This window comes from Manacus candei, unplaced genomic scaffold, assembly GCF_025592945.1.
Source record: "Manacus candei isolate 608988 ecotype Guabito, Panama unplaced genomic scaffold, ASM2559294v1 h1tg000047l, whole genome shotgun sequence".
Classification (NCBI taxonomy): Eukaryota; Metazoa; Chordata; class Aves; order Passeriformes; family Pipridae; genus Manacus; species Manacus candei.
The window spans coordinates 11,906,615-11,932,505 of NW_026138095.1; the positions used below are offsets into that span (position 1 = coordinate 11,906,615).

At 53.2% G+C, this 25,891-nt stretch overlaps 2 protein-coding genes across 10 annotated transcripts in view; one reads left to right on the forward strand and one right to left on the reverse strand.

Moving 5' to 3' along the window:
- MYOCD (myocardin) overlaps window positions 1–7,472 on the forward strand; it is a 35,088-nt gene extending 27,616 nt beyond the window's left edge. For 4 of the 9 annotated variants that reach the window (XM_051797479.1, XM_051797483.1, XM_051797475.1 and 1 more), the window contains 4 exons: window positions 1,041–1,991; window positions 4,669–4,785; window positions 5,725–5,782; window positions 6,431–7,472. In XM_051797479.1, coding sequence (XP_051653439.1) covers window positions 1,041–1,991; window positions 4,669–4,785; window positions 5,725–5,782; window positions 6,431–6,993 — 1,689 coding nt within the window. In that variant the 3' untranslated portion in view covers window positions 6,994–7,472. The remainder of the gene's footprint in view (window positions 1–1,040; window positions 1,992–4,668; window positions 4,786–5,724; window positions 5,783–6,430) is intronic. The other 5 variants (XM_051797480.1, XM_051797482.1, XM_051797477.1 and 2 more) reach the window with 4 other exon arrangements.
- An 11,292-nt stretch (window positions 7,473–18,764) lies between these two features.
- The window catches only part of MAP2K4 (mitogen-activated protein kinase kinase 4), a 97,459-nt gene continuing 90,332 nt past the window's right edge, over window positions 18,765–25,891 (reverse strand). Inside the window, exons 8-11 of the mRNA XM_051797536.1 lie at window positions 24,813–24,890; window positions 23,693–23,841; window positions 20,317–20,362; window positions 18,765–19,714 (exon numbers count right to left, since the gene is read on the reverse strand). Coding sequence (XP_051653496.1) covers window positions 19,601–19,714; window positions 20,317–20,362; window positions 23,693–23,841; window positions 24,813–24,890 — 387 coding nt within the window. The 3' untranslated portion in view covers window positions 18,765–19,600. The remainder of the gene's footprint in view (window positions 19,715–20,316; window positions 20,363–23,692; window positions 23,842–24,812; window positions 24,891–25,891) is intronic.

The following is a 25,891-nucleotide window of genomic DNA, read 5'->3' on the forward strand; positions in this document are numbered from 1 at the left end:
AGTGCCACAGGCTGGGAGAGAGCAAGTTACAGGTCAGCACACCCCACCCACTGTGCTCTCAGCAGCCCAGGAGTACAGCACACCACACTGGGGCAGGGCTTGGGCACCATGGTGGTACCTCAACATGAGGGCTTTCTGCTCTGCAGGTCATGAAGGGCTGCACTGCTCCAGTGCGTGTATCAGCAAAGCTTAGGTCTGCCTTGGGGAGGCCGCAGGCGAGGCCAAGGGCAAGGACTAAAGGATGATCTGTGCTGCTGCTCCTGCAGCTCCTGTCTCCATACCTTCTCTGGTTTTATCGTGAACATCAGGGTACTCTAACAGACCAGCTGGAAGGTCAGCGTGGCCTCCCCTTAGTGACTCAGTGGTCCCTGCAGCCAGGCCAGCTCAGCTCTCTGCAGAGCAGGTATCTCCTGCTACATGCACTGCTTTGAACATCTCTCATGTAGGCAAGACAGGGCACAAGGGAGAAACACATCAGCAGTTCTTTTATACTTTGCTAATGGACCCTCAGCCATGGGGAAGGTCAAATCCTTCTAGGAGCAGAGACCTGGGGGCAGCATTCATTGTTAGAGGTAGAAATAACATGAGTTTGGCCACAGCAATGCCACAGCTCAGGTGACTGTATCCTGTGCAGATGCCTGAACATGGAGCGTGTGGCTCCAAGCTGTATGATCAGATTCTCTGAGCTGTCAGCTGGCTTCTGGTCTGTGTGAAAGTCCCCTGCTCATGGAGAAACCTCCTGCTAGGAAGGGAATCTTGAGTTGCCTCCATGGTCCAAGGGCCACTGCTGGTTCCTGGAGAGTAGTCACAGTTCCTGGAGGAAGAAGGAAGGTTTTCCTGTTCGGAAAGGTGGAGGTTCTGCAGAATGTGCAGTGGTCAGGCCTGCACAGGGTGACTGGTGAGACAGTGAAGCACCCGGGAGGGCAGAGCTTTAACACTGGGAGCTGCAAGCCTGTGATCTGGGCCTTCTTGTTAGAAGTGTTGGGTTTCTAAAGGACTCATCTGCCACTGAGACTGATCAGGAGTGACTTTCCTTCTAGGTGTCAGAGCTGAGGCAGCAGCTCCGAATACGAGGTCTGCCTGTGTCAGGTACCAAGACAGCACTGATGGAGCGTCTGCGGCCCTTCCAGGAGTGCGGCAGCAACGCGGTGCCAAACTTCAGTGAGATCACCACCGTCACCTTCCCAGTCACTCCAACAAGCACGCTGTCGAGTTACCAGTCGCAGTCCTCCACCAGCATGTTATCAAATGGCTTCTACCACTTTGGCAGCACCAGCTCCACCCCACCCATCTCACCCGCCTCCTCTGATCTCTCTGTGAGCGGCTCTTTGCCAGACACGTTCAATGATGGGCCCATGTCTTCCCCGCAGTTCGGTCTCCAGCCATCTCCAGTTCATGGCAGTGCTGAAGAAAGCCTCATGAGCAGCATGAACGGAGGGAGCATCCAGCTGGAACTGGAAGGAATTGACACAGAGAAAGACAAGATGCTGGTGGAGAAGCAGAAGGTCATAAATGAACTGACGTGGAAGCTGCAGCAAGAGCAGAGGCAGGTGGAAGAGCTGCGGATGCAGCTCCAGAAGCGAAAGAGAAGCAATGGCCTTGAGGAGAAGCAGCAGACTGCTCAGCATTTCTTTAGTGTCCCCATCAAGCAAGAAAATGCTGTGTCCAGCTGTCCATTTGCATCCAAACAAAAGACCTCGAAAGGCCAGGCAGGCAGCTCGGACAAGCTCGGTAACCGTGCGGTGCCGCAGGTGCCCCACATTGTAAACAACCACTGCTTGGAGCCTGCGGGGCAAAGCACCATCACCTCCTCGACATTCCTGAGCCCGCAGTGCTCCCCCCAGCACTCTCCCCTCGGGGCTGCCAAGAGCCCCCAGCACATCAGCCTCCCGCCGTCCCCCAACAGCCACTACCTGCTCCCGGTGTCCCCCGTGCCCGCGGACGGGCACAGCGGGTCCCCGACCGGCAGCTCCTGCCTCCGCACAGCACCGGTGAGTGTGAGAGTGAACCCAGCCCCCCTCGGGCACACACAGCCCACTGCAGGCCTGGCCTGTCAGCCCGGGACTGATGGAACTTGGGCTGGGCACCCAGGGGCCGTCGCAGCACGTGGCACTGCCTGGAAAGGAAGAGAGTTTCCCAGATGGATGGGTTGGAAGCTGATGGCACTGCAGGGTTCTTTGCAGGGTATGTCTTGGGGAGCCTTGCCTCAGCACCCAGTTGCCCTGGGGGGGCCACAGCACAGCTCCCATGCCCCATGGAGCCCTAGAACAGCTCCTGCTGCCCTAGGGAAGCCCTGGCACAGCTCCACTCTTCACCAGAGGACCCCAGCACAGCTCTCTCTGCTGATAGGTGAGCACTGGCAGAGCTCCCTGTGTCCTGGGAGACTCCTGGCAGATCATCCTCTGCCCCGTGGAGCCCTGGCACAGCTCCTTCTGCCCTGGGGAGGCCTGGCATAGCACCTTCTGCCCTGGGGAGCCCTGGCACAGCTCTCTCTGCCCCTGGTTGAGCACTGACACAGCTCCCTCTGCCCCTGGAGGGGTCCTGGCAAAGCTCCCTCGTCCCTGGGGAAGCATTGGCAGAGCTACTTCTGCCCTAAAGGAGCCCAAATCCAGCTGCCTCTCCCCTCAGGGGGAGTCCTGGCACAGCTGCTTGTGCCCCATGGAGCCCTGGCACAGCTCTGTACACAGCAGGGAAGCACCAGCGTGGATCCCTCAGCTCCTGGGAGAGCCCTGGCACAGTTCCTACACCCCTGGGAGACCCCTCTGCAGGGTTGCAGGGCTTTCCAGCATCTTGCCAAGCCATTGTGGCTCCCAGCAGTGTGTGAGGGATTTTCACCACTGGCTTGGAGGAGAGCAGTTATCCCGGGAAACCTTTTGTCAGAAAGCTAAAGCAGGGCCTGCAGTTGGGGTATGCAAGATAGAGCTCGTGCCTCCCCACCAGGCCACCAGCCCAGCAGGGTCTGCAGCATCCACCACTCCTCACTCAGCCCTCTGGACAGGTATGAATGCCTGGGGAGGAGCACACACTGCCAACACAAAAAGCACCAGAAAGTTCTTCTGATCACAGCCCAATTCACCCCAGCTCCCTCCTGGGGATCCCCAGGGAGGAGCTCTACCTTTCCCATGGCCTGTCCCACTTCAGGGTGCCAGGTGAGCACACAGGCCTCAGAGAGGGGCACGGCAGGGCCAGGCTGAGCACACACAGCCGCGGAGGAGCAGCCCAGCCCAGAGCGGGGTCATCCCAACCGTGTGCCCCAGGGTGCAGGCACTGTGGGCAGCCCTGCACGGCGGCACAGCATGGGCACGGCACCGTGTCCAACCCTCCAGCAGTGCCATGGGCAGTTGGCACCAGCACAGCCAGTGAGGTGAGAATGGGCAGTGATTTAGGGCAAGGAGGGGCAGAGACAGGGCTGCCAGTGGGATGGGCATGGAGGGCAGTGGGGTTGGAGTGAGGCAGGTGGCGAGGCTGCTTCAGGGGTGAAGAGGGTGATGTGAACACAGGTTTGGGTGAGCTGAGCCATGAGCAGGATGAAGTGGGCAGGGGGCAAAGAGCAGGGAATGCAGGGGGTGACCCCAGCAGCGGGGCTGTAGAGGTGAACTGAGCACTGGGGCAGAGCTGTGGGAGCAGTAGGCAGTGGGACACAGTACTGTGAGATGATATTCCAGAGAGGCATTGGGGCTGCTCTGGAAAGCTGGGCAGTGGTCAGTGAGTGTGAGGAGGGAGCAGTGATACTGTGGGGTCATCTCCAGCTTCTCCCTCCCAGCCTGAGAGGAAGGGGCATATGGAGGGGATGGTCCCATGGTGTCCTGCAGCTCATCTCAGCTGTGACACCACCATCCTGAGCATTCCTCTGCTGCCTGCAAGACACTCCCAAGGGTGAGGGTCCTTCTTCAGCAAGAACCACTCTGTGCCCAGCACTGGAGTGCTGTTCCTCAAGAGCCAGGGACGGTGTTCCTTCCAGCTGCTCTCCACAGAAGGGTGGCCAGGATGTGCGTGGCCAGGCCGAGTGATCTCACTGCTGCCCTGGATCCACCCCTGGATCCAACCTGCAGGGGTGATGCTGCTTCCCCTGGTGTTGGCTCTCATGGGACAAGGCAGTGGGGAAGGACACACAAGGGCCTAGAAGTGATGGGGACAGCAGCTGGCAGGCACTGGACCTTCAGAAGAGGTCTCTCCTGGAATGGGAGCCTGGCAAAAAGCTGACAATCTTATGCAGGTGTTTGGCACAGGCGAAGGTCTCCCTCTGTTGCATGATCTTCCCTGGCCTGGGCTCTGTGAGATGCCCCCAGACAGGCAGTGATGGAGAGGGGCTGGGACACAGCTTGGGAGGTGCCACATCGGTGGCCAAGTGCAGCCAACCACCAACAGCCCCTCTCTGTCTTCCCCTTGCCCTGCACATCCCTGGCTGGGCCAAGCACCAGGATGCTCTGGGGCACCATTCCCATGCTCCAGCAGTAAGCAGAGGCCAGCCTGGCCCTGGGACTCAGAACCAGGCTGAGGGAGTTAGTTTACCTGCCTCTACCCTGCTGGAAGACCAGGCATTTTGTTTGTTTGACCCACAAAATAGTTATTTTTCCTGGCCCCAGCCTGACCTTAACAGGGATGAGAGAGCTGGGCCTCCCTCTGTGCCTCCCTGTGCACTGACTCCCTTTCCCTGTATTTCCCCAGCAGATGGCTGCGCAGGCAGGTCAAAAGTTTTCTATTCCATCCCCAAGTTTTTGTAAGTCAAGCCCAGCCCTGTCAGAGGTAAAGCAGCCTCCACCCTATGAGGATGCAGTGAAGCAGGTAACTGCATGGTTTTTGTTTTCTACAGGGCTGGGGCTGCCCAGGGTGTCCTTCTGCAGATAGTGGGACTCAGCTACAGGAGTTCCAACCTCTTCTGGGGTCTCTGGGTAGAACAGGCCTGTTTTCAGAGGCATGGGCTTTTTTTAAGGGTTAGCTGCTGACTGGCTGCCATGAAGCAGTCAGAGACCACACTGGGCAAGACAGTGTCTGCTGTGCACACACTGACACCCCTCAAACATCCAGGGTGCTGGTGTATTCCTCTTTGGGGTGCTCAGTGCTGTGTGAAGAATAGACCCTTGAGCATTCCCCAGTCACCAGGAAGCTCACCTTCACTCCTTAGCCCATTAACAGCAGGGGTTGTTAATGCTCTGTGCCATCTGCCCCCTGAGTCTTATCCTGGAGTGCTGTTCCCATGGGAGGACTGTCCATCGCCCATGAACCCCTTCCATGAGAATCTAGCAGCAGCCTCAGTGCCAGGAATGATGGTGGCTTTAGGAATGCAGAGTGGTGCTGTCGCAGTGATGAGAATTGGCTCATGCTGGAGTGCAGGAAGTCCTGCCAGTTTCCAGGCAGGGAGAGGAAGATGCCTGGGCAATGCAGGGAGTGCAGGCAGTGGCAGTGCAAGGTGCCAGGGCCAAAATGTCAGTGTGTCTTGGTGGCCCTGGGACAGGGCAGGCTGTGGTGTCCGCTGAGCAGAGGGTTGGTGGCAGAGCAGGGCACCTTGGTCCCTGGATCCACCGTGGTGTCCCAGGTCCCTGCAGTGCCCACCTGAACACCACTGACAGCCTCATGTTGATGTGGCCTCTCTCCTGCATGGGAGGAAGCCATTTGTGGGGACCAGACCCAACTTTTTGGGGATATAGAGCCTTCTACCTGGCTTGTGGCTGGAGAGACTCTCCTCCTAATGCCCTCTACTCTCCTCTTTGTTGTTTGCTGCAGCAGATGACACGAAGTCAGCAGATGGATGAGCTCCTGGACGTGCTGATTGAGAGTGGAGGTATGCACTGCTTCTCTGTTCCCCTCCAGGGCTTCCCCTCCCAGCCAGCATTGGTCCCTGAGCCTCGGTGCGTTCTGTGCACCCCAGCAGAGCTGCCTGAGTTGAACACAGCTTTCATCAGCCCTCCTGTGCCAGCAGCCACTGAGATTGAATCCAAAGGCATATTAGCCCTCCCAGAACCTGTTCCTGTGTGTGTCATCCCGGTGGGGTGGTCTGGGCTTGGCTGTCACCTGTGCAGACTGTGCAGAGAGAAGGGGCAGCAGGGCAACAGCCTGTGCTCAGCGCTGCCAGCCCCCTCCCCACACTGAGCCCCCAGTGTCCCCCACCATTCCCAGTGCTGCCAGTGCCATCTCCCATGTACAGTACTGCTGGTGCCCTCCCCTGTGCCCTATCCCAGCCCTTTGGGGACAGCTAGCAGTGCTCATGCCCTAGGGACTGTGTCCAAACCCAGGGGATCAAGGTCAGAAAGCAGGAATGTGCGAGGTTTCCCGTGGCAGGGGGTGGGTGAGCAGTGCCAAAGGGATTGAGTGGGGAGCAGGTCTCCAGGGGGAAGCCCAGGAGTCCAGGTGGAGGACTGTGGTGGTACCCCTGTGCCCAGCAGTGGTGGGCACTACCAGGGCACCTCAAATCCCTCTCATCTGTTGACAGAAATGCCAGCCACCGCCAAGGAAGATCGGTCCTGCCTCCAGAAAGTACCTCAGATAACAGTGTCTCCAGGGAGCACTGGTGCCTCTCTCCCCAAGCCCCCAGCCCCCTTCGAGCAGGTCCCCCCCACGCCACTGCCCTTTGAGCACTGCCCGGGCAGCAGCGACGCCCACCTCGAGGTGCTGCTGAACAGCCCCCTGGGCAGGGTCAGCGACATGGCCCTGCTGAAGATGGGGACAGAGGAGCCCCACTTTGAGGGGATGATGGAGGGGTTCTCTGGCAAAGCCGCAGATGAACTGCTCAACTCCCAGGAGATTTTACAGACTCCCCTCTCGCCCATGGAAACCCAGCTCTCCCCTTCCCCTGCCGAAGGCTCCAGTTTACAAATGAGTTTCACTGAGTCTCCATGGGAAACAATGGAGTGGCTGGACCTCACCCCCCCCAGCTCTGCCACCGGCTTCGGGTCACTCACCCCCGCGGGTCCCAGCATCTTCAACATCGATTTCCTGGATGTTACCGACCTCAACCTGAACACCAGCATGGACCTGCACCTGCAGCAGTGGTGAAGGGAGGTGCTGGGGGTGGATGCTGTGAGCCTGCAGCAGGCAGTGCCGTGTTTCTGTCGTGCCGGAAAACATGCGGGGCTAACGTGCCTCATCCAGGGGAAACTGGAGTCATTTTCCCAGCATATAAACTTCTTTGAATTTCCCGTCACTGCAAATTGACAGCACAACTCTGATACTTTGGTTTTCCTCCATTGACACATCCCAACAGAGGACACCAGTGCCTGAAAAAACACTTCCTTTGATTGACAAGAACTTCAGTTTTCTTTCTTTAGTCTTTCTCCCCCAGTTTTAGTAGTCACTCTCATGAGAACTGGAGCAGCTTATGACAAGACTGCATGGGGAGATGACCTCACCTGGGTGGCAACAGGAAATCACAGAGCAAAGAGCCCAATGCTGCCCTCTCCTCTCCTCTCCTCTCCTCTCCTCTCCTCTCCTCTCCTCTCCTCTCCTCTCCTCTCCTCTCCTCTCCTCTCCTCTCCTCTCCTCTCCTCTCCTCTCCTCTCCTCTCCTCTCCTCTCCTCTCCTCTCCTCTCCTCTCCTCTCCTCTCCTCTCCTCTCCTCTCCTCTCCTCTCCTCTCCTCTCCTCTCCTCTCCTCTCCTCTCCTCTCCTCTCCTCTCCTCTCCTCTCCTCTCCTCTCCTCTCCTCTCCTCTCCTCTCCTCTCCTCTCCTCTCCTCTCCTCTCCTCTCCTCTCCTCTCCTCTCCTCTCCTCTCCTCTCCTCTCCTCTCCTCTCCTCTCCTCTCCTCTCCTCTCCTCTCCTCTCCGACCCTCTCCTCTCCTCTCCGACCCTCTCCTCTCCTCTCCGACCCTCTCCTCTCTGACCCTCTCCCTCTCCCTCTCCCTCTCCCTCTCCCTCTCCCTCTCCCTTTCTATCCAGGCTCTTCAGACAACCCTGCTGGCCTCACCCTGGCTGTGCCCAGGCCATGGCTGTGGAGCAGGAGGCTCTGCGCAGCCTTGTCTCTTGCCTTGGCTCCTGCTTCCCTCCTGCCCTGAAGCCGCAGTGCCCAGTCCTTGCCCAGCTCTGCTCCAGGGGGGTGAGAGATGGAGACCACCATGTTCATGGTGGCACCTTGGCATGTGCTGAGGGGCAAAAAGCTCAGGAGCCATCGTGGCTGCAGTCTGAACTGGATCAGGCTGTGACCTTGGAGCAGAGAGCTGTGGAGGTTGGAGGCAGGTGTTCAGGAGGCGGGTGCAGGTATCACAGGGATGTGCCATCCCAGTGGAACGGCTGTGTGCCACATCCATGGGACACACAGACATGTGTGATGTATTTTGGTCCAAGGTAGGAGCAAATGGTATGAAAGAACCAGCTGGGCTTTGGAGGGGCTGTTCTGTGCACAGCCAGGTCAGGGTGATCTTCATTACCCACCTGATCCAGGAGCAAGGGGAGCCAGACAGGGACACTCAGTGACTGGCACATGGAGCAGGGCTGTGGGTCTGTGTGAGCCTCTGCTTGTGCTGCCTCCCCTCCTCTGCCATCTACCCTCCATCCTTCTACCTATTCCTCAGTCCTCAGCAGTCATCCCCTTCTTCCCGAGTTTACTCGAGTGTCACTGCTCCCCCAGTCCGGAGCAAGGCTACCGGGGAACAGCTGTGAATCACCGAGCCTGGAGGAGCCCGTTCTCCCAAAGCCGGCAGAGAAGGAAGCTCTCCCGCAGTGATGCTCCCATTTGGAATCACCAGCATGTCTCCTATGAGTCTCTGTGCAATATTCTTCCTCAGGCTCTAGCAAGAAGGAGCCTTTGCTTCACTTCTTCGCTTCCACCAAAGAACTTGCTGCAGACTGTGTGATGGACACGTCTGTTCTTTGCAATTCTGGTTTTGCCTAAGTAAATATTGTTGCTGACAAAGATTGTTAAACTATTTACAGACTGAGTGTATTTAATATTTGTGTTACTGGAAGGACAGCACACGGAGATGCAGCCACTGGGAGGAGGTCCAGCCTGGCCATGGCTCCCGTGGCACTTCCCCAGGGATGCTGGAGCTGTCGGAGGTGGCTCTGCAGCCCCGGTGGGGTCCCCAGTCCATGGTGTTGTTGCATGCTGTATAAAGCACATGGCAGTAGCTTTCAAGTCACTATTTAAAGCACCACTTTTCTACTGTACAAATGTCACAGGGCACTGCTAGGATAGACAATCACAGGTTGCCTTTTTTTAAAAAGAATTTCTTTTTCTAAGTGAGAGATTTTTAGAAGCCAGTCTGTGGAGAATATTCAGAGCACTTGACCCAGAGTAGTGTTAGCTGCTCCACTGCAGCCTTGTACAGGGCTCTCCAGGTAACTTTCTCCTCTCAGCAAATGTATTTCCTTATTTAAAGGGATGCTGTCAGCTTCAAACCTGTAAGCAAGCACATTTCCTTACCTATGTTACCAGCAACACTTTCATTATTAAAACCCTTGTCTTGCCACTCTGTCTACTCGCAGTTTGCTGTTTGATTTCACCACTGGGACAGCCACAGCCATCCCAGCTGCCACCATCTGGTGCCAGCTCCATGCCCTGGGACAGCTACAGTCCTTCAAGGGCAGAAGTATTTCTTTCACAGCTGTGGTTTCTCCTGGAAGATTCCTGAACACAGCAGCCGGAATCTCTTGTTTCTGCTGGCTCTTTCTTCTGTTGGCTCTGGTTTTGCTTTGTTCTCCTGCAGACCCCACTTCTCTGGTCAGGGTCCCCTTCAAAGGCAGTGGTTGGCACCCTGCCCAAGCCCCTTGGCATTTCTGCCAGCACTGGGCTCGCAGCCAAACCTCCTGCTGCCCTCAGGCAGAGCAGGCTGGGACCTTGGCTCCTTCTCCCTAGGAGGACCTTGGCTCCTTCCCCCTGCTACCCCTGCGTCTATTCCAGGTCCATCACATTTTCCTTTGATTAGAAAAGATTCCCCAGGTATTTGCCCACCTGTGTGCAGGGAGGGACTACCCAGGTGGGGCACAGGGAGGCTGAAGCTGGAATGGTCCTGAGATATGGCTCAAGTGAATATGAAAAGATGTAGATGAACAAATAACCTATGTTCCTATGAACATCTTTTAAGCTTTAACCCACATCCTGCAGCCAGCTGTGCTGTGATAAACTGCATGGGCTGAGCCAGGTCATGGTTACTCAGAGAATGAGACAAGACAGCCTAGGATTGTTCCAGGAATAGTGATGCACTGGACCACTCCCCTGCCCTGCTGAGGAGAGCCTGCCTGTGCTGCTGCACCTGCAGAGCAGCTGGGAACCTGTGCTGCCAGTGCCCCCTTGTAAAAGGCAAAAAGCAGAGTGAGTGGTCCAGGGAGTCACAGCTCTGAAGTGCAGGAAAGATACCTGTCAGGTGCCAAAGTTTGGAGCAGCGCTTCTGGGGCAGCTGAGTCCAGACCAGGGACCTGCTGCGGGCAGAGGGAGGGATCAGAGGGTCTCCTGAGGTCTCCTTCCAATCTCCAAACAATCCCAGTAGCAAATCCTGCATGGAGAAGAGCTCAGCCCAGCTCTGCCCCAGCCAGTGGCCCTCCAGCCCCACCAGAGCAGCCTCCTGGGAAGACACACTGGGATGGGACAAGCTCTTTCCTCGCGTTGCCTTGGGTCAGTTCATACTCAGCCTTCCATGTGTAGGTGATTTTCCCACACAGGTTGTCCCAAGGAATTTAGGGTTCTGGGATTTTCCTTCCTCTCAATACCAAGCTGAATGATCCCAGTGATGTCCCACTCTCTCTGGGCCTTAAGTCCTGAAAAATAGAGGAAATACAAAGCAAAAAAAAAAAAGTTCCAATTGTCAAATTAACATTTTTCATGCCTGTATGAGGTTTTTAAAATGTGAGCTCAGTGTTTCCATCCAATGTTTCCTCCACAACAGGCACTGACACATCCACAGCATCTCTCCACCAGCTCCCAGGTCAAGATAGACTGTGGTTAAAGCACAGTTTCTCTCCCCAGTGACATGGGGAAACAATACCTGTTTCTCAGCCCTTCTGCCCTGGTGGGGTGGGATGAGGTGGCAGCATAAGTAGGAACTTACATGTGCCCATCACAGAACCCTGCACATGGAGGGGACTAAAAGCCCCAGAGCCCGGTGCCACAACTGGAGTGCATTCCACCACTCCCTCATCCTGTGACATTCACAGTAGCACCCCCAGGACCCCTTGCTGCACCCCACCCCACCCCACCCTTGTGCCACCTCCACACCACCAGCACCCCCAGCCCAGTCCTCAGGGCCCCTCAGGCTCCTCTTGTGCAGCCCTGGCACCTCATCACCCACCCAGAGCCACCACTGCCAGCGGGTGCAGCCCCTCACACCTGCTCAGCATCCCCCTCCCCAAGCACACTGCCACCCTCCACCCATCCAGATCCCTCTGCTCATCCCTGGCCACCTCCCCCAGAGCTTCTGCCCACCCCAGACTCACTGGGGAGGGGAACTGGGGACACACCAGGGCCATTCCTCACCCATGCATGGACCTCTACGCCCCCGACCTGCTGTCACCCGCCTGTCTGCAGCACCTGAGGCCACCTGAGGCTGTGCAGGATGGGCAGAGGGTCTTGGGGGCTTCAGCAAAGGCAAGTTCTGGTTTTAAAGCCCAGACACTTGTTCACTCTGGAGCACTGGCAGGGACCCAGCTCTATGGCCAGGGGTTTTTAGACCCTAAGAACTACCTGCACACCTTGGCTGTGTGTCCTTCACAGAGTTTTGGTTTTTTATATCACAGCACTCCCACCCTCAAATTTCTACCAATTCGTTGCATGCAAGTTAGGAACTAAGTTCCTTGTATTCCTACCAATTCCTTACACTTAACACTTTGTTGCAGATGAAAGGAAACATGTTTTTATACAAATCCATGAATTTATTGGTAGTTTCATTAACATATTAAGCACAGAACTAAAGAATTAGGTTTACTTAGTTCAAATGACTGTTAGAAGTTAACATACACCGGAAGTGTTACATACAGTAAAAATCAGTGCTCACAGACATACTTGTGCTCCCCTTTTTCTGGAGGCCCTGCTCACCTTCCACTGCCTCTCTGGGGCTTTCAGAGTGGAGGAGGGTGTGGGGTGTTGTAGCACAAAGCAGTAGCCTCAGCCTTTGCCTGGAGGAGCGCCTTTGCAAACATGCTCATCCTTCCTTGGTTTGTAACCAACCCCACATTACACCTGAATTGCTGTATCTGTGATTTCCTTCTGCCAGAGGCTTGTTTTTGTTCTTTTTGTTTAAGGCTAGTTTTACCCTACCCCCAAATCCCATCCCTTTGATGACCAGTGACCACTGCTGAGGTGTTTGTAGCCTCAAGAACCCTGTGCCTCTTCCTGCAACCTCTGCTGTCATGTCTTGTCCTCCAAAGCCCATTCTACTCCAGCTGCATAGAGGATATTTATACACAGCAGAACTACTCAGTACTACCGGTTATTAGTTGAAAAATTTATACCAAAGCAGCAGTAGCAGCAGCAGCAATGCATTTACTGGGCTCCAAGGCAGCAGCAGCAGAGGACCCCAGAGGAGGCCCAGGAGCATCTTCTGCACTGCTCACCTGGGGATAACATGTTCTCCAGGGACACCCAAATCTCTCCTACCCAAATAACCCCTCCCCAGTGCCACCTTCAGTCAGCACCTGCCAGGAGCTCTGCCCCCTCTCTGGAAATGTTCTGACATCCAAGTCACACGTTGGTGCTGTGATCTCACCAAAAAGGTGGCTTCAGTCGCACTGACATTTCTTCAGGAAGCAGGAATTGGCTGGATTTCAAGGTGGTTTCCACCAACCCCTTGAAATTGGGATGAGGTTCAAATGTCTTCAGGAAGTCACTCTGATGTGCAGTTCCAGGAATCCTTCTGTCTCTGAATCCTTCTGTCCTCCTTTCTTACTTAGTTCCCTCCTGCTTTTCCAGCTCAAGTCTGGGTGCAGAGGGAAAAAGAAAGAAACACAGGATGCTGGTGCAGGGAACCAGGAGATCAGCTGTGAGCTACATTATGCACAGGCTGGAGCCACAACATCCCACCATTCGCCAGCACGAAGGGTCTTGAGGGGAAGCCATACAAGGATTGGCTGAGGGAGTTGGGCTTGTTCAGCCTGGAGGAGACTGAGGGGAGACCTCACCAGGGTCTGCAGCTTCCTCCCAAGGGGATGCTCACAAACTGGAGGGCTCATCAACTGGTTCTGACAATGTCTGCAGGGCCTCACAATGAAGCTCTTTCTTCTCAGAAAGTTGCAACAGCCTCTCAAGATGGATCACCTGGAATCAGTCCATCACGGAGCTGTCAGGGTGCTGTAGTAGGGGGGTTGCTAGCCCATTCTGAACCTGGTGAGAAACCTGTTTTTCTTGGAAGCTCAGGCAGGATCTCCCCCTCTTCTCAAATAATCTGATTGAACATGACCTGCACTGCCACATTGGCTGCTTCCACCTCCACCCAACAAGCTGCTCTCTCCTGTCTGGCCAAGGCACAGAACTGCCTGCATGGTCAGATAGCAAAGCAAATTTTTTCCCGGAGGCACAGAGGGAATTGAGGCATCTGAATTTTGCTGGCCCTCATTTTCCTCTTGACTTTCTATCTGTGAGAACTGACTTATGTTGAGTACGGGCCAAGTCTAGGAAAAGGCGGTACAGAGCAGAAGTGCTTTGGTCAGGACAACAGGGCATGGCTGCCAGGGAGCCAGAGCAGGAGTCTGGTGTCCAACGAGGTGCTGGGCTCACACAAAGCACTGCCTCTGATGGTTTTCAGTGTAGCTCTGGTGTCTGCGCCCACAGGCACAGGCACAGGCATAGACAGCCCCACAGATATCACAGACTTTACCACACACAGCCTTGCCAGCCAGCACTCCTCAGGTGTGAGAAGCTCCTTCCTGCACATACCAACCCCTTCCAGCCCTCCAGAGCCTGCCTGCTTATGCTTTTGGGACTGTTGACACAGCTACATGTGCGGAGTGACAGCCCTGCACTCAGCTCTGCTGCTGCAGATGAGCAGGGATTTGCTGTCTGGACATGCCCCATTCTCCTGATGGTAAGGCCTGTCCAGCCTTTCCATCTGGGATTTTTGCAAAGACAAAAGCTGTCTGGCAGGTGCCCCACAGAGCAGCCCTGCTGTTCTATTTCCAGTACAACGGTGCTCTGTTTCTCCAGGAGAGGGAGTTTGTGCTTCATCCTCTTCTCCAAGCGCTTTGCACAGCTTTTAACATAAAGAAAAAATTTCGGTAGCTGTTTTCTTATTCCTCAGAGCAGCCCTTCCTTTCCCTGGACCCTTACTATGCTCAAAGCAATGGCCACGTGTGTGAATTCTATCAGGAGTCAAAGAGAAAATGGAGTTGTGTTGAAAAGCAGCACTTATGGTATTAACAGAATCCCACAATCCTTGAGGTTGGAAAAGCCCTCCCAGCCCATCGAGTTCACCCTGTGCCCACCTTGTCCCCCAGCCCAGAGCACTGAGTGCCACGGCCAGTCAGTCCTTCCTTGGACACCTCCAGGGGTGGGGACTCCAAACCTCCCTGGACAGCCCCTTCCAAGGCCTGACCACTCTTTCCAGGAAGAAATTCCTCCTGATGTCCAACCTGAGCCTCCCCTGGCACAGCTTGAGGCCATTTTCCTCATTCCCTGAGAGCAGAGCCCGACCCACCCACCCCCCCCCGGCTCCCCCCTCCTGTCAGGGACTTGCAGAGAGTAAGAAGGTCCCCCCTGAGCCTCCTTTTCTTCAGGCTGAGCCCCCCCAGCAGCTCCTCATCAGAATTGTGCTCCAGACCTTTCCCCAGCTTCGTTCCCTTCTCTGGCCACGCTCCAGCCCCTCAATGTCCTTTTCATCACAAGGAGCCCAGAACTGGACACAGCACTGGAGGTGCCCTAGCAGTGCCAGCACAGGGGAGCCCTCTGTAATACAGGCCTGAACCCTTCATTTGTACTCACCTGGCCACCAAAGGAGACGCAGGGCTGGGATGAAGACCAGGGGAAGCCATGCCAGAATATTAGTGGGAATACAACCTATTCAATTCGAAGTGCTCCTGACAGGACACCAGCACATCTGCATTCACCCTGCTTGGGTCCAGGCAGGTTTGAGCTCATCCAAACCTCAAAGCTGGTCTTGGAGCTCCCCAGACACACAATAACCATAACAGACCACAGTGTGCTCTTTTGGATGTTATCTGATGCTTGGTGAAACTCTGAGAAGCACCTCAGCCAGGCCAGTGGGCACAAAGGTGTGAGGAACTGGTGTGAGGTGCCAGTCTGGGCCACTGAGCAAAGGCAGTGGCCAGTGGCTCCAAGTCTTCTGGAAGGCTGGTCCAAACACTGGCTCCTCAGCCTTGGCACCAAATATGGAAAAACACAGGGAGAGGCTGTGTGGACTGTGGTGTCCACAGGAAGAATCCCAGCTCCGGGGCTGGAGAAAGCCATCATATGTCACTCAAGCAAGGAAGGTTGGGATTGTCCAAGGGCTCCCAGGAGCAGTAACAGTGGCACTGTGCAGACATGGATCCTGTTGAAGACAACAGGGGCATCTGGGACGTGGTGGGAGGTTTTCTGTACCATCTCAGCAGTGACACTGTGACAATGGGACCCTCAGCAATGGAGTGAAGGACAGATGGGCAAGAGAAGAGTCCAGAGGAAAAATGGAACATGAGTTCAACAAGAAGCAGCGGAGAGGAACTGAAATGTCTGCAAATATGTTCCCTCCTGTATGTCAGTCACAGGGGAACAGAGCTGAGAGGGATCCTCTCCCTCCTGCAGAGCACAGGAACACCCTGTGCAGGGATGGGCAGGTGGACTCACATGCAGCCACCAGCTTCTGTCAGGTCCTTCAGCTGTGACAGCTTCCTCAGGGCAAATCCCAGGATGCAAAGGCAGGCGGCAGTGCCAAAGGAACAGAGTCCCAGAGCAGCCCCAATCCATGGAACTGTAAGATGAGGATCTGGGTTCTCCAGTGGCTGTCCAGCAGGGAAGGACCCTCCCTGGTGTGTGCTCAGACTTTGTCTTCTGCCTTCACCAAATGAGCGATCTTGGATTCTGACTGAAGAGTGAGGATAGCAGGTGATCCAAAATTCTCCAAAGTATTATGCTGGCAACAAGAAGTTCCAGAAAAGGGTTTGGTGTGGTGCAAACATGGAATTTAGGCAAACTGACAGACTGCAGGCACGTGAACCTTTCCCACTGTGTATCTCTATACAGTAAGACTTTCTTCAGCACCATGACCTGCCTTCCTTTCTCTTGACACAACTGTCACCCTCCAAGTGATGAGACACTGCAAGGGCTGATGCCAGGCGATCCACCCATTCCCAAGTACTCCTGATCCTGAGCTGTGGCATGACCAGTGATCCCTGCAGGATGCTCTGGCTTTCACCTCTCTGAGCTGGGCACTCCTGGGACCATCCCATCCATGCAGGTGGAGCAGAACAGGCACTCGTGGCTGGGCCCTCTACCCTGACACTCTTCTTTCCCAGTGGGGCTCCTGGGCTCCACTTGACAGGGCAGACTCCAAGCCCTCCATAGCTTCCAGGCAGGAGAGACACTTATCCCAGCACCAGGCAGTAGGAATTACCTGGGGTTCTGAGATATCTGAGCTCTGCAGACCTTGGCTGCTCTTGCAAAACTGAATCAGCCTGCAAGACTGGGAGTATTGGTTGCCCTTTTCCTGGGGCATGGGCACAGCCACCTGCCCTCCTCACAGGTCCTGAGAAACTCCAGAACCTCCGAGTGCCCACCTGAGAGGCACCCACATCACGCAGAGGGCCCAGCAGTCTTCCAGAGAGAGAGAATATATCCAGGGCTCCCTACACTTCTTTTATTTAGCACAACCAGATTCAAAGGCTGCTTCCCTCCTCCACCTGGAGGACAGACCCTGAAGGCAGGTATTCCACAGCTCTTAGTGAACCTTCCCATTCATGTCTGACCTCACAAAATGAAAATAACAAGGTCACAGTTGCATCTTAGTTTTATTACAACTGACCTGCAGGCAAAAGGATAGAATTAGTACATAAACACTCTGATCCATGTATAATAGCTTAAATAGAGGAGGAAGTCAAACCAGGATACCAGATAAAATATTGGGAAGCTCTTTGAAGCAGTTATGTTCCTGAGCTTCATTTTACAGACAATAAGGCAAAGTCCCTGCACATCAGCTTTTTGATATTTTTTTATACATTTTTTTCTATGGTACAAGAAAAAAATAACCAGAATTCACAATGTACAGTTCTTACACTATTTTCACAGCTTCTGAACACTATACACCTTTTTTCTTTTTTTTTTTTTTTTAACAAAGATACATTGCAATCAATTGTGCACCCTTAATAATTGGTATTAATCTATGTTGAATAGGCTAAACCTGTCCTGTATGGTCACCCAGGCCACAGCACCTCAGCCCTGACTGTCACTGGCAGATCAGAGCTTTTCCTTTCCATTCCCAGCAAACTGGTCCTGCTGTTTGAGACGGGTCAGCACCAGAGCACGGGCCCAGCCCTCCCAAAAGGGCAGAGCAAGGCAGGTGCTTGTGTTCTGGGTGTGCTGGCCTTCTGAAAGGTTTCTGGGCTCCCTGTCACTGGGGAGATGCACAGTGGAGGCAGACAGCCTGTGCACGTGTGGCTGCCCTTGCCCCATGGGACACAGAGGGTCCATGGTCCCATTAGAGGGTGCTGAAGGCTGGAAAGAGGAATCACAGCTCCATGGGGAGTTACCTGAGAAAGGCTCTGGGCTGAGGGCAGAATCACTTCACGCGCTCCATGTACGGGTTCAACTGACTCTTCCGTGGGATGCACCAGAGCTGCCAGGAATGACCAGTTACTCCAGAAAGCTCTGCCTTGTCTGTTTTGGGAAGACTTTGGTGACTACCTCGCCTGAGGAGCAGCCCAAGAGGAACAGAGTCCAGGAAGGCCAGGACTAAGGGATCCCCAGGGCTCACACCGGCCTCGGTGCCAGTGGGAGACGTGCAGTGCTGCGAGATGTCACCTCTGTGGTGCAGGAACACCAGCTGTCCCAGGAGCATGGCTTGGCTCTCATTTCCCAGCTGGGATGGGCTGGTCTTCGGTGCTCCCGCACCAGCCTGGTTTGCACTCGGTAGCTTTGGTTTGAAGCCCTTCCTTGGGGTCCTGCCAGCACCACAGTGCCCTCACTCCCATGGCAGCCTGGGTCCAGGTTGGCTGCAGAGCTCTCACAAGAGGTTGCTCCAACACTGGTGAAGTCCTAGCAAGTGCCTAAACCAGCCCAAAATGGAAAGCAGAGACCCTTGTAGCTTCCATTTTATCCCTGGTGTGCTACTCAACCTGAAAACTGCAATGTTTGGAGAAGTTTTCAGGAAAAATTAATCTCTGAAAAATACGTCAATTAAAACCAACAGAATAAAGCCTGATGTGCTGCTTCACTTAGGAATGGGCCAGAAGATGACAGCTTGCCCGGCCTTGCTGGGCCAGTTAAGAATCCTCAAGGCATTAGACACTCCCTCATCTCCTTCTGCACCCACCAGTCTCAGGGAGGTTCACTCCAGGGTGCAGCAACAGGAGTTATGGAGGGTCACAAAAGAGGTTCAGTATCCAGAAGGTGGTGAACAGTCTCCAGCAAGGTCAGCAGAGTGTGATGGGCACAGAGCCCGTGGCAGCCCAGGACACCCGTCCATCCTGCCGGCAGTGGCGAGACAGAAGAGCTGAGGTTTGGACTCAGGAGGGACACTGGGCTGGGAGGGCTGGGCCAGTGAAAAGGCAAGAGCACCAGGGCTGGGGACAGAAGGAACACGACAAACAGTGGCCAGAACTCACAGCACACTAAAGCAGCTGCAGCCTCTGTGGACAGCACTGGGCAAAGGCAAAGCAAAGCCAGAGGGTGGTGAGCACTATAAACCAGGTCACAAGCAGGTTAAATTCAATCAAGTAGTTTAATAATTCTTCAGGTCAAAGGTCTTATCTTACCAGGTAACAATTTACAGGACACCTAGTTAAGAGTGAAGAGTGGCTGGCTTGGTAAAAGGAGGAAGAATACATTATGTCCCATCTCAATAGTTTAATGTTAGCCTCTTTCAATGCAACATATTTTTGGTAAAGACATATTCACTATATTTAACATGATCTCTCTTTAACAGGAAGTTCAGCTGAGCACACTGTCCCCAGAAAGTACACTGCGACTGTAAAGCAACAGAATTTCATAGCAGTAAATCTATTGCACTTTGTGAAGAATAAAATTCTCCTTTGCCTTCCCAGCTCCAGAAGGCAAAGCATCTCGTTGGTTAAGCAAGTTCTTCTCCCGCCAGGCAAAGTCTCTTAATGTTCAGACAGACAACGCCTAACTTCTGTTTGTTTGCTTTTTATTATTACTTGAAACAACAATTGGAAGAGTTTGAGAGAAAAATCTTTCCAGTAGCTGCTGAGAAGTTCTCCAAGTTTTGAGTCTAGAAATTAATTTTAGGTGCTATCCAATCACGGTCAACAAATAAATGTACTTATTTCCACATTTCATGAATATGTCCACAAAAGAGCAAGATGAGGTCTCTCTGTGACCAACACTAACACTGTGTGATCAGGTATTACAGGGATGCACTTTATATGTGACAACAGTATACAGACAGGATGGAAATAACACCAATATTATTGCACATGGTGTCTGGGCGAGCATTAAAAACACTGCAATATGTGATGAAAATTCTTTACAGCTTGTTTCCCTCAGTCCTTTTTCTAGAGTTTGATGTAGCAGCAATATCAATCCACGTACATTGGAGAGCTGGGAGTTGCTGGCATTTGATCCAGGATTTTACAAACATAGCATGCAACATCCACTGTGCGTTCCTCATACATCAGGATGAAGGGATGTTTCTGAAATCAGATAAAAAACAAGGTTACAAGTTGCCCTCCTGCCACATGCTGGCTCCCCAGATAAAAGCTGAGCAGGTGATTTTGCCTGGTGCAAGAACACAGGGCTTAGTGGTGGCCACAGGACACAGCTTGCTCTGTGGCTTTTCCACATTGGGAATCTGTCTTTAATGTGGGAGGTTAATGGAGGTAGGACAGGACTCTAGAGTGTCAGGAGCTGATAGGAGAGACAGGGAGTGGCTTGTGGAAGTCAAACCCAAGCCCTGCTCTCCTGAACCCTGACTCTCAGCTCTGCCCAGGAGGCCGCACTGGCCAGACCCAGCTCAGAGCAGCGGGTTTGTAATGTCAGGGTGGCCCTGGGCCGGGACACCAGGCAAACCCCTTTCACAGCCCTGCAGGGACCCTGATCTGATGCCACAGGGCACCTTCCCCTGCTGATCTCTCGCCTTGCTGGACAGACACCCATGGCAGTGGCATGGAGGTGGTGCTCCTCCTCCAGCCCTGGAGCTGAACACCCTGCCAGGATGGCCTGAGGAGGGGACGTGTGTCCCAGCCCTGCTGTGTGACTGCAGAGCCACCCCAGCTCAGATACACTGTGCACTCACCAGAAGCTCTTTGTACTTTGGCCTTTTGGACTCGTCCTTTGTAAGGCTAAAGAAAGCAGAAAGAGAATTAGGAGAAGGTGGGATGGGGGAAAATGTTACAGACATCAAATACGGATTTTTACAGGACATGATGCTGAGCCCACTGCTGTCCAGGGGGACTCACTGCCTGTGGTTTCCCGGAAAATCCATCCTTGCACTGTGAGTGACCACAGGAGCTGCCTCCCTCCCTCCCAGGCATCCCAGCTGTGTGGGCAGGGGCCAGCGAGTGGCACCAAAGGCCACCAAAGCCCTGTCCCAGGGGACATGGTGGAGAGAGGGGATGGACTGGGTGACACTGACACCACAGCCCCTGCCCCAGGAGCCAGAGCTGCACCACTGAGAAGAAAATGGGTGGATATGGCACCTTTCCCAAACAAAGGGAGTCACTCTAATTCCCAACAGCTGCATTTCCATCCCCAGGAGCTCTGGCTGGGCCTTTCTCCATCTCCAGCACCACCACAGTGGAGCACACACTCCAGCACACACCACAGCTCCACCCCATGGAGCAGCTGAGGGTCACCAGAGCCTGTGGGGCAGAGGGGGCACAAAACCAGTGACTGGTCCCACACAGCCCTCTCCAGGCTTCTGCCACCCCAGAGTAATTCCCTGCCTGACCCCATCAAGGCTCTCTGGGGGCTCCAATCTGCTCCTGCAACACCTGTAAGGCAACAAAGCAAAACTTGAGCTCACAGACCGAGCTTTGCTCTCAAATGTCCACACACCCTTTCCTAAAGCACTCTGAGAAATCTCTCATTCCTTTCCCAGCTCAATGTGAAGCTGCTTGCCTGGGGTGGCCACTGGCAGCACCAGGAGCCACACACTACTGCACAGGAACTCTAGTTCCAAGGATCCTGATCCTCAGGAGCTCAGGGCTCCATAGCTGCTGAAGCCAAGCACAGACTGGAGACTTCAGAGCAGAAAATTGAACTGCTGTAGGAAGCAGTTCCAGGAGTGGGACTCCAGATAAGCCTCTAATTCAGGAAGTTGGGCTGAAGGGGAAAAATGTTCGACCTAGGCATTCACAGTGCTGAAAGAAATATCAGGAACTCTTTAACACTGAAATGTTCAATAAATGTTTCTTGCCCAGAGAAGCCCCATCCCTGGGAGGGTTCAAGCCGAGGTTGGACGGGGTTTGGAGCAACCTGGTCCAGTGGAAAGGTGTCCCTGCCTGTGGCAGGTGGTGAAACCAGGTGAGCTTTAAGATCTCTTCCAACCAAATCCATTCTGTGATTCCATGATTCTATGACAATATCCTTTCCTCACTGATCTATCCTAGCAGTGATACTGCAGGACTCTCTTTCGACATTTTTCCTGACTCTTGAATGCACAAACCCAGAAGACGCTTAGATGCACATCTGTGGGATGTTTATGTCATCACCCACCACACAGCCTTTGGGAACCTGACCTGCCAGCTTAGTAACCCCACAGATCACTGTTTGCACCAAACTAAAGGTTATTACGAGAAATATTTATTGCAGTGTTGCTATGAAGACCCCATTAATACTCCAGGCAGAAGTCAGATTATTTACAAAACCAGGTTAAACAAAACCCAGAATCAGGCTGAAATCTGCCCCGGGCTCTGTGTGCTGTGTGTGATCCGGAGTAGCGGCCCCAGGAAGGGGAAAGGGGGTGGAAATACAAACTGACCTGATAAGTCTGGAGAACAGAAGGCTCTGAGGAGACCATAGAGCCCCCCTCCAGGGTCTAAAGGAGACCTACAGCAAGGCTGGAGAGGGACTTCTTACAAGGGCAGGAAGTGACAGGACAAGGGGGATGGTAGTTTTATTAGTTTATTAGGAAGAAATTCTTGGCTGTGAGGCTGGTAGAGCCCTGGCACAGGTTGCCCAGAGAAGCTGTGGCTGCCCCATCCCTGGAAGTGTCCAAGGCCAAGTTGGACAGGGCTTGGAGCAGCCTGGTCTGGTGGAAGGTGTCCCTGCCCATGGCAGGCGCTTGGAATGGGGTGGCCTTTAAGGCCCCTTCCAACCCAAACCATTCCATGGTTCTGCATCCAAAGACATGGCTGTTTAATGGAGATGCTGCACAGGCTCCTCTGCTGGATGATTTGGAGCCAAACTCACAGGGCACCACAGCAAGTTCCTGGCTTTGCAAAGTCTGATGATATGGCATCTCCATGGAGAACTATGTGGAAACACACCAGTGCTTGTTTTGTACACGAGGAAAGCAATTCTGACCTTTCTAAGCAAATGCTACAGTTGCAGTTTCAGTTTTGACTGAAAAATAGAAACTTCTGAGCAACAAACCATCTTGATGCTTGATTTTCTGCATCCCCAAAACAATAACCAGGCCTTCCTCACAGGGGGCTGGCGTCCTTAAAAATTTGTAATTCTGAACTGGACTACAATCCAAACCCAAAAATCACCTCCAGAGGATGGAAAGTTCTGAAACAAAACCTCTTGAAAGTTGAAATTGTCTAGTGCTGAGCCTTCCTGTGTCACAGAGCTTTGAGGTGGCCACCCCTGTGCTGGGGATGTCCATCACCTGGTCTGCTCAAGGCAGAAGGTCCCAGAAGACAAATGCAGGTCACACTGATGGATCTCACCTGTGCTTTGGTTAACAAAATTATATTGACCACCTTTCTCATTTAGATAGAAAAATGCTTCACCAGAAAATTCCCAATCAGCCCTTACCCTAAGCAGGACCCCACAGCTCTGGCAGGTGGGGAGACTCCCCAAGCTCCCCTCAGCAGCACCACAGATCCTCCACACAGGGCTGCAGAGGCCCTGCCTGCAGAAAACCATCTCCAGTCTTGATCTCAACATTCAATTCACACAAGGCATGAAGCCAACAACCCAGCAAGCCACAGCCACAGGTCCTGGCAGTCACTGTGCTGAGCCCAGCCCAAGAAGTGGGCAGGAAGGCTCCCAGCCTTGCCAGGCAAAGGCAGGACAGTACAGATCCTCTTTGCCCGATAAAGGGACAACGCTGCCCAGTGTCTCTGGCTTCAAACTGCAGAAGAAAGGGCAAACAGCAGGTCTGTCCCAAGGCTCTGTGACAACAAGGAACAGAATGCACAGGCTAGGCCCCTATCTGCTCACACAAACCTCCTACCATGGGTCTTACCATGCCTCTCCTTAGCACAGCCACTCAGAGGTTTTCTCCTCACCCCTTCCCTGAAGAGCAGTTTCCAATGTCTGCCCTTCAGCTGCCACCTGGACAAGTCCCCCATCACCTACAAACCACTGAAATGTGAGAGGTCCTTACCCTCATGCTGGTGCAGGAACATGAAAAAAAGCCAGGAGGTGCTGGGCACATGACCCTTGTCAAATACCCAGCAGTGACAAAACAAGCCCAAGTGCTTTCAGCAGGACACACTTACCACAAGTTGACGAAGTTGATGAAACTGGGGGAGAACTCCCTTTCCTCTGAGTTGCTCAGCTGTGGTGGGTCTCCTTTCACTACTTGTGTCAACTGGTCAAACACACTGTTCCACTTGGGGTAAGGGAACCGCCCCGTGGCCAGCTCGTACTGCAGGGAGACAGCAACAGCACCAGGCAGGTTTACATGAGGTTAAGTTCAGTCAGGGCAACAGAATGTCTGCAAGGACACTCAAAAGGAAGGCTTAGATGAGATTCTTCATCCTATTCCCTGTATGGTTCTAAGAGGAGGGAAGGTTTCACCCAGCAGTAAATGCTGCCTGTGTGAGGAGCACGGCCAGATTTAGCCTGGCCAGGCCATGCCTCCACATCTGCCACTGACTGTACAACAAACCAGTGTAGGAGAGTAAAATCCTCCAAGCATCCTAACAACTACCAGAGAAAATGGATAATGAGAATCATACAATCATAGGATATATTAAGCTGGAGAGGACTTACATGGATCACCAAGTCCAACTCCTTGCTCCTCACAGGACAATGGAAATGAGCATTTTAAAACATCAGTGGGGAAGACAGAAGCTACTAGTTCATAAGTTATTGCTTCTGCTTTCTCTTCCGCTTCACCACCTGGAGAAGGTAAAAGTTTCTCACTGCATCAGTGTGTGCATCTTGCAGTGCTGTGGTTAAGCCAGTGAGGAATCAGAATACCAGAATCCAGGATTAAACAAAGTCTCTGTGCAGCCAAAGTACAGCAGCTGCCAGGGCTGTCAGATGCTTATTCCCACAGGCTGGGTGTTCTGCCCTGCACCACCACACTCACCATCCCTCCTCAGCTCAGACTTTGAACACAAAACTCATTTACAGTCCAACACCTCTTCCCTGCTCACATCCTGCTCGCTGCAAAATACAGCTGCAGCCAAAGGTATCTGCAGGGGTTCAGGAGAACCATCTGCCTGGATGGGATTTAGATTGTTCCTGAGCCAGGAAGTGCCCATTTCAATCACAACATGCAAACATGTTGGGCTGGGCTTGGAGCTGGGCTGGGCTTCCCATGTGTGATACCATCCCACTGCAAAGGGCACCAAGGCTCCCCAGCAGGAAAGGGGTCAAATCCCCACTTACCAATGTAATCCCCAAGCTCCAGACATCTGAGCGGACGTCGTAGCCTTGCCTGGAGGCGCTGGGATCTATCCTTTCCGGCTGAAACGGGAAGAAGGTTCAGTCAAGCACTGTGCCATGCAGGAAGCAATGAGAAGCATCTGCAAACTTATCAGAAACTCTGAGTCTGTCCCACCAAGGCAGAGACTGGCACAGCTCCAGAGGCAAACTTTTGGCCAGGGCAGACCTTCAACCCCAGCAGAGAAATGTCTTAAGGAATCGCTTAAAACACTGACTTTATGGAGGTGTAGTGGAAGAGGTGATGGGAAATGGCCATTTATCACAGTCTAATCTTTTGGTTGTTTTCTTTTCCTTTTGCACAAGCACCTTGAATAATGGTGACTGTCTATTTATTTAGTTTTGTTCAACTCTGGGATTTCTTTAACATGAAGTCTCTGTTTTCACAGCCAAGTAGTTCCCAAGGTTTGGAATCAACATCTCATCCACCATCCCGAGGCTTAGCAGCATCTACCGAACTCTTCTCCCCAGCTGGCTGCTGATTGCCAAATCTCAACACGTAATAAAAACAGTGCATTTTAAGAACAGCTCCTCTTTACAAGGTTTGGTCATCCCTTGAAGGCAATTATGATATTACAAGGTCTTCAGATATCCAAAATATCTTCAATAGAAAACAATATTTAGCCAGACATGGGAGGTTTGCACCTAAAAAGCAAGTTATCCAGAGAGGATAACAGCAAAAGAAATCTTTATGCCTTGCATGTCAACTTATGAGAAACATCAGTCTGCCTTCTTTAGTAAAAAATATAATAATTAAAACATCAAAAGAAACAGGGTCTCATTCAGTTTTGGCTACAACAATAATAAAGATACCCAAGTTGCAATAAAAATTATGAGGTACAGGACTCTGAAAGCCCCGGTTGCTTTGTAAGCTACATTTTACTACAGTGTCATGGCAGATGCAGCTGAAGAGTGCCATGCAATGAACCAAGTCCTTCAGTGCAACCTCCACACTCCAGTGAGCAGACAACTTACTGTCAACTCACCACATGAGCAGACACCTCCCAGATCCCATGGGAATGCCT